General features: G+C 38.4%; 1 protein-coding gene across 2 annotated transcripts; it reads right to left on the reverse strand.

The window, feature by feature from the left end:
- Positions 1-487: 487 nt before the first annotated feature.
- CAV2 (caveolin 2) lies at positions 488-7,927 on the reverse strand. Of its 2 annotated transcripts, XM_043463136.1 has the most exons (3): positions 7,626-7,927; positions 7,119-7,306; positions 488-2,724 (listed from the first exon to the last, which is right to left on the reverse strand). In XM_043463136.1, the coding sequence occupies exons 1-3, from the start codon at positions 7,773-7,775 to the stop codon at positions 2,574-2,576; spliced, it is 489 nt and encodes a 162-aa protein (XP_043319071.1). In that variant the 5' UTR covers positions 7,776-7,927; the 3' UTR covers positions 488-2,573. The 2 variants fall into 2 exon arrangements, with proteins under 2 accessions (XP_043319071.1, XP_043319072.1); XM_043463137.1 differs by lacking the exon at positions 7,119-7,306 and having other exon boundaries at positions 2,536-2,724.
- Between the last annotated feature and the right edge of the window lie 440 nt (positions 7,928-8,367).

Consider the following 8,367-nt stretch of genomic DNA (forward strand, 5'->3'; position numbering starts at 1 on the left):
CTTTATTATTGGAGGTAGGTCATTTTTCCAGATTAACTCACAGCAAGAAAATCTATGCCAATATCAGCAGCTACTCTTCACATACTAACTTTCCAAAAATAATTTTGGACTCTGGTCTGGTACTAGTATCCAAATACATGTGATTTATATTGTTTTCCTTTCTTACTTAAAAAATTGAAAACAGAAATATGAGTTTATTTAGGATTAGCAAGAGACTGTTTTATGAAGAATATGAAGTATGGTTGGTTGAAGAACATGCTATTCTATCATATTCATCAAGTGATAGAAAAATTTATAGGGAACCTCTTAAGTGCTGGGAAAATAAAAAATTAAATTACCAATCATGTAATTTTCCACAAATATATTCCTAAATAAGCAATAACTCATGTGTGTTTACCTATTATAAGTTTTTAATAAGGAAAAATTAGTTTTAAAAGGTTCTTTATTAATGAACTTGATATGAAATAAAAGCAATAAACACATTTTGTAAGTTTTAAAAAGTTTATTATAGATACTGGGAAAGTCGACCATCACCCACCTCTTCCCCACTCACAAATAAAAGAACCAACATATTTGTACATGAAACCTAGATCCACTTGGTACAAAATTTCAGTCTCTGAAATAAAATAGTTAATGACAAATCTCAATAAAAAGTAATTTTGAAAATGATCAATGCTATTCAGAAATAAGGATATCATATAGTCTACTTGTTACAAGTTAATAGGTTATTTTTATATGACTATGTATGTATATTTTGGCTTTAAAACTTGCCAATTTGAAAAAACTTGCTATTTGAAAAGATAGACGCCATTATTTATTTAAATAGATATTTTATTAATCAAATACTTTTGCTCAAACGACATATTCAAATATTTTTTAAAAACATCTTAAATATAAGGTATAACTATAAAGTCATGAGACTGATTGATCTTTTTGACTAACATAGTAACATCCATATTGTCAAATGAGTAGTAATGCTTTAATGATCATGAGTGTTTTCTAATAATGACCTAAGACAGTTTTGAAAAAATCTCTTTTGTAGTTACCTTCAAAAGAATATAAGCTTCATAATTTAATCATTCATTTGCTTGGTTCCCCAGTAGAATTCCAGTTCAATCATCCTTTATATTCACCAGTCTTAGAAACTTGGGAAAATAAAATTAATTTTCATTGAATGAGGAGTTGTCATCTATGAAACTATTCAAAGGACTGTTAATCCAAGTTCTGATAGTAATTCTGAAATTTGAGCATTGACACACTTTTAGGATGTGTAAATTATAGTTAACCACTCACATTATAGACATCTTTTGTATAGGCCTATCATTTTAGAATAGAGATTTTTAAAACAACAGTGACTCATAACACTGAAATAGGACTCTACAGTTCAAAAATAATAATTTTATACTGTGCAGTAAGACTCATATTAGATAATATTTTGAAACTTTGTAGCTATTACTTTTTAATTTATATATACATAGCTCAGTAGCATGGACCCAATAAGTTAACAACTTTGCTGAAGTTAATACATGAATTACTGTAGCTGAAATTGTACTTAAGTATCAGAAATAGCCATTATTATACAGTGTTATTTAATAGCACCAATATTACTTGAAGGTAAAGAGAAACATTAATAAGAATGCAGAATACAGGATTAATTTTTAACTACAAGACAGAAATAATCTCTTAGATGAAATATCAGTTAGGTTTGTATTAAGATCACAGCCAGATAAACATTAGTCATGAAACATTTAAGGATTTCACTTGGAAAAGTAAGAAATAAAAGCCTTGTATATCTCTCTTTTGCATTCAATTACCAAAGAAGATGCATATGCTTATGTAATCTAGACAGTGCCATCTCACCAATGAAGTTCCTTATGGAAGATACATTTACTCCTTCTATATATTAGTACAAGAAGATAGCAAATATAAAAAGAGTGCTTTAAAGCAATCTGATTAGGGCAACATGTACAATAACTACAAAATATACAGTAAATTGAAAGATCTTATTAAATATACCTGTAAGTTAACAATACCCTATTTAAAGGAACATGTCTTCATGAATCTATTTTCACATTTATTTGAGAGCCCCTATCGTCACTTTTGTTACTGTAATTTCTAGGATCTTTGTATTATCTTATCTCTAAGTATCCCTATGACTTTATCTGCAAAGGTTTTAAAAAGTATTACTTCCAGAGTGAAAAAATAGGAAATTCCTTATTTTTATGAGCAGTTGTACACAAAACTATTGTAGTGTTTGAGAGAAAGGTCTCTTGATCATTGCAGATTCATCGTTATAAAATGCATACCTTTGTACTAAAGAAAAAACTGTCTGCCTTTAAAATTAATTGTTGCCTACTGAATAATTCTGGTTATAAAGTTAGATATGAAATCCTTGACTTTTAATTAGAAAAGCATTATTTGAAAAGATCTGCCAATAAACATTCTACATGTGGTTGCCCATCTTAATAGCTTTCTTAATCTGAACAGTTGGGGAATTAACAGAACAGTAGTGCTTTTATGTTATAAAAACAAGTATTACAGTATCCAGATCTCTGGACCTGGGGCCCCAGTATTCAATCGTGGCTCAGTTGCAGGCTGACGGAAGAGAAGCTGCGTCCTACACTCGTACACAATGGGGCAATGACAACATCTGTCACACTCTTCCATATTGTCTGCACTGAAGGCAGGACCATTAGGCAGGTCTTTACAAAAGGCATTATAATCCTGGAATGGAGGAAGAGAGATATGTAAGGATTGCTGCTGTTACCAAATAAGGCCGCTGACTCTTGCACATGCATGAAAAGATACAACAGTGGTCCAATTCACCTAAGCCAGGTTGAGCATTTGAAACAAATCAACAGTGACCTACATTGTGATAAGATACACAAAAAATATATTTAAAAAAATAAACAGGCATGTATGTGATCAACACCAATATTATTTCTATTGGTAGCAGGCAATTTAAAATAGTAAAGCAAAATTAAACAAAATAGTAAATTTATTTACTTGATCTCTGGCCCTAAATATTAACCTACCTAAATCTTCATATTTCTCTGAAGTTCCACTTCCTGGTAGCTTTTCCTGTTGTCTTCCCTCCCCATTGGACCACGATAGGTTGGATACTCCGTTTTTGTGTTTATGAAGTACTAAAACAAATTTCTTAATTCTCAAATTTACCAAAAGATATCATAAATAGATGATTATGTTTCTCTTTCATATTAGAATGTAAGCTTTTAAGCGAGGACATCCTTTACCCTTGGTAAACATTTGAACTGAAGTGAATTTAACATTCTCTTATGCTTTATATTATTAATTTTTCATAGTAATTACACACACTGAAAAGGGTTGTGTAGTGTAGCTAAAAGAGTCGTGCAATTATGTCAGAATCCTTAGACAAGAAGAACTCGAATACCCTGAATTTATTTTTTCTGTACGCCTTTTCTTAAAGTAACTACATATTTTCATATTCCTCAGGTTGGTTAAGTTTTTCAGTAATCCTCTGAATAATGTTCTTTGTCATTGTAGTGCTTTTGGGCACAAAAGTATTTGTGAACTCTCAGGCATTGCTGGAGGGCTTTAATAGAATTTTTATTATTACTTGGGTGAACACAAAGAAGTAAGGTTGATTTTCTTGGTTTCCTATTAAACAGTGACTTAAATAAAGGTCTGTTGTATTTAGCCGAAAATGAAGAGGAGATCAGGCATTTGTCTGATTTTGAGATATTTTTAAACTACTGAATTATTCATATGGACTTTCTACAAAAATTATATTTATCTTGTGTTTTTTTCCCAAGTGCTAAAGATTTGAAGCAATTTTTTTTTTTAAAGAAAATTAATTACTAGGTGTTTTAGAGCTAAATGGTTGAATAGAAACCTGAGTGATGGTAACTTTTGACTTCTTATTCCATTATGTTTCTCACTTGATGTGTGGCTTTGGGCAATTCCCTCCAAATTAATGTAAGAACAGGAAATCTTAGAGACCAGCTATCAGGCTTACCACTTACTATGCATCTCTGACATGTCCATATGATGATGCCATTATGATGAACAATAAATAGAACTATTATGAAGTCAGAATATATAATAAAAACAATTATGACAAAATAATCTCAAATTGACTTGTTTAGATTGGAACGCTTCCTAACCAAATTCACTTTCCTCAGTATATAACGCATTTTCCATTCTTTCTTAGGTTGAGAAATTTTCTAACCTCTAGTGCCTTAGATCTCCATGTCCTAAGAGGGAAATAAGCACAGGACAAAAGTGTAGTTACCCACATTTGAGGACTCAGTTCATAGGATTTTAACTTCATTTTCTTCAAGTTGTTCTCTCACTTTGGATCAGAGGATCCAATGATTCTTTGACAACAAACTTAAATTGTGTTCTAACATTCCAGCTGGTTCCCTTTCTGAAACTCCAGGCGATCTGGAGTGACCCACAATTTCGTTCAGGCTCAGTGTCAGCCTGAACAGTGTCAGCCTCAGTCATTTCTTAAACACATTTTATAATTAGCAAAATGATATATTCATCCATTGGACAATAAATCCCTGAGAACTGGGACTTTTGTTTAGCTTTGTATTTATAGTGTCACGCAGATTGCCTTGTCACAGCAGTTAGCTGTATTAAAACCTTCTGGGAAATGAGACTGTTACTATTGCATTTCTATCAGTTAGATTCTATATCTGGATTACATTCAAGCAAAAGTAAAAGGCAGAGTAAAATGTATCAAGTTACATTTCTTTGATATGATCCACTTATGACCTGCGTTTGTCAAATGGCATACAGATTCAAACCCGTCTCTGATATGAACTCAAACCAATTCACCTGTTCCTAATGTCCTGTATACTTCTGTCCTAGGATCCAACATCATCAGACTGAGTTGTGAGTGCTTTGTTGTTGTTTGTTTAAATAATCTAAAGTCAGATCTGTTGTGACCACGGAGTGTGGTTCAAAGAGCTTTTAACTGCATATTTTCATAGCCTTGACCACCAAAAAATAAGGTTTTAAAATAAGTTAGCTCTTCTATGAGACCTTTCCTTGATCTGGTCTTATTGTGTCACGGGAATGTAATCCATTAATAATAAACCTATTTTATCAAGATATAAACTAACTTCTAAACATTTTTGTTTGAAGTCACTCCTCTACTTGCAATCACAGCTACCTCATGACAGATGTATGACAGTTAAATATTAATGTCCCAACATGAAAGTAATTTGAAAAATAAGTTGAAGTTAAATAATACAGTTTCTGTGGTTGGAAAAAAGTGGTTTGATGATTGCTGGAAGCACTACACCAAAAACATCTCCCATTCTCAGAAGAGCCAGGTGTAGAGAAGCATCATTTGGTTAATTGTAGTTTTACTTATATCCCTCTACCATTTGGTAAATAAAAACCCTTTTGTTGTCAATTATTCCACAAGTGCTTTAGGAAAGCCTAGCTTTGTTGACTGGCAGTCTGTATTTCCAAATAGTTCCATAGCCAGCATTTCATAATACACGGTGTGGTCACTCAGTTTTTCACATTTTGGAAAGTGAGAAAATGGACATAGAGGTTACATGACTGGTTTTATTCAAAAGATGTGCTGATTTGTGCTAATACCTAAATATGACCTGATTGTAAATCTGGCCTTTGAGGAGCTGTTCATGTAAAAAAGGCAAAGATTTTCATTCCTCTTAGTAGTCTTTTGACACTTTCAATATAGTTTGTTTACAGCTTTTAGTAATCAAATTAAATTGATGTTTGTTATTTTTAATCTCATAAATTGTTAATTTTAATCTCATAATTTTTAATCTCATAAATTGAGTGAACTTCAATTTATCCTTAAAAAGTCTTTTAAACTCTTTTCTTTCTACAAAGCCTTCCCTGTGTTTCCTTCCTCCACAGATTTAGGTGTTTCCCTCAGCAGCCACCTCTGTACCTAGCCAGTTGCCCTGATGTGCTGTGAGTAAGCTGAAGGCAGATCTTGCATCATATTCATCCTGGGCCCAGTACCCGGTGCAAACTCAGTACTCAATAAATTTTCTTAGTTGAATTAACCAGCTAGCTAACTGACAAAATAATTCAGATGGTAAAGGCAAATGTAGAACAATTTCATAACTTCTAACAATGAACACAAGATGTATTAGGGTGTGGTATTACCATATAAAGTGATTAAGAAAAAGATATGGTAGCATCAAGGGTTATGTATTTCTCCAGGACTGCCCTAAAAGACAAGATTCACAATTGTTGCCATACCAGGGATAATCTGAATGCTCTTCCTCTCAGAATAAAGTGGACATCTTTTAAAACAACAATAACACAACTTACAGGTCAAATGTGACATTTCCCTAAAAATTTTTTAATGCTTAAAAATGTTCTCTGAAGCTTTATGATGGATTTTTGTGTGAAGAAGGTTACTCAAAACATCCTAAAATGTCCAATAGGTTTCTATATTTATTTTCCCTTTAATGCCCTAGATGCCACTCCTATCGGGGTTTTCAGAGGTGAAAAAGTAACTTGGAAGCCTTCTCATTTTCATTATCTGTAGTTTGAATTTTCATTCATTTGTGCTGGGAGCCTATACATCTTAATTGCACACACCTTGCATCTTCTCTGGTCTTATCCTTGCCATTTGCCAGTGGCAGGCGTGGAGCAACCCCTCCATAGCACTGCTTAACCCGGTCTGACATCCCTCTGCAATGATACTGTCCCTAGCATTCTGTTCAGAGATCACTTTTGTTTTACCCCAAACACGGGTGGTGACTGAATGAAAGGTAATAAAAGAAGTAAGAGCCTTGCCCAGAACCAGAGGCATAAGTCAAAACAGGGCCCCGGGAGGGCGCAGCCTGTGGCAGGAAGAATGGCCTCCAGACCTCCACCTCCACCATCAGCTGGGCCTTAGCAACTCAACGGAAAATCACACCGAGGACAGAGGGACACACCTTCTTCTGTTTTTAACTCCTAACCCTACCTACAGATCGAAGCACACTGCCTTTCCAGGTCTCCCAGTTCCTGCTACTAGGTTGGGAAATGATGCACATTCTTCTGCCCAGCTGGAAGAAGGGGAGGGCAGGGGGCAGGTGGCAAAGAACATTCCGACGTCTCAGAAAGCTGGCCCATCCCAGTGTGCCCCTTCTCACCAGATATGCAGACAGCTGAGGGTGGCAAAGAGAATTCCCGCAGCGAAAGCCAAGGGAATAGCCAGGAACACCGTCAGGAACTTGTAGATCACGTATTTGCTCATTTCAAAGAGAGCATGGCTGCAGATCCACACTTTGTCGAAGGAATGCGTGGACACTGGTTCTGCGATCACATCCTCGAATCCCACCTGCGGAAACAAGACTCGCGGATCCTGAACTGCCCTCCAGCCGCCTCACCAGGACCGGGAGTACTCAGGACAGAGACTTGACTGGGATGCCCCACCTTCTCTTAGGGTCACGGTGCGAGAACAGGGATTTGGTAAAAAATTCCTGGTTACGCAGGCGGCCCCGAGGCGAGAATCTGGGCCCCAGACCCTGCGGGGCTGACCCAGTGGCAAGTGTGGGAGTTGGGGTCGGAGCAGGGTAGAGGAGGCACCCTCATCCTAGGCCTTGGCGGGGGTCCTGGGACGCCCTCAAACCCAGGGGAGGGCCCGCCCTCGGCTTCACCTTGAGATGCGAGTTGAGCCGGTGGGGATCTCGGTCGCTGCCTGGGTCCACGAACTTGTCGGGGTCTGCGTAATCGACACTGCTGTGGCGGCTGTAGGAGTCGTCGTCCATGAAGAGCTGGACATCCGCCTTCTCGGTCTCCAGCCCCATCGCGGCGCTTGATGAGCGGTGGATGCAGCCGGGCTGGTGCGGCGCGGCTCCGGGCCCGCGCGGCTTCCCCTTCCCGTCGCGCCCGGCCCCGCCCCGCCTCGCCTCGCCCCGCGCGGCCCGGGCGGCGGCTGCTTCCCACTGCTGGCTCCTGTTACCCGGCCCGCGCGACCCTAGTCCCGCCCCGCGGCCGGGCGAAGGGGCGGGGGCCGAACGCAGCCGGCTAGGTGGCTCCGGTCCCGCACAACCCGCCGCCCTCTTCCTGGCTGGGTCCCAGTCCGGCCGCAGGCCAGGAGAGGGATCGGGGGGGTGGGGGGGTGTCCCAATCAGGCAGATCCCGGCTTGCTCAGGTGGGCGAAGCGTCTCTCGGGGATGAGGACCCGAATTCCGCCCACAGAAGGGCTGGAAGGATTTTGGGGTCACGTTGTACGACACTCAGAACTGGGTGCCTAAGAGCCAGCATGTTGACAAGAAAATAGACACACTGGAGGGAGGCAGCTTGGTGGTTAAGAGCGTAGGGGTATCGAATAGGAAGGTCTGTCTTAACTTGCACTCTGCCGTTTACCTGTGTGCTCTGGAGCAAGGTCCCAAGCTT

The sequence above is a fragment of the Cervus canadensis genome, chromosome 3 (assembly GCF_019320065.1).
Source record: "Cervus canadensis isolate Bull #8, Minnesota chromosome 3, ASM1932006v1, whole genome shotgun sequence".
NCBI lineage: Eukaryota > Metazoa > Chordata > Mammalia > Artiodactyla > Cervidae > Cervus > Cervus canadensis.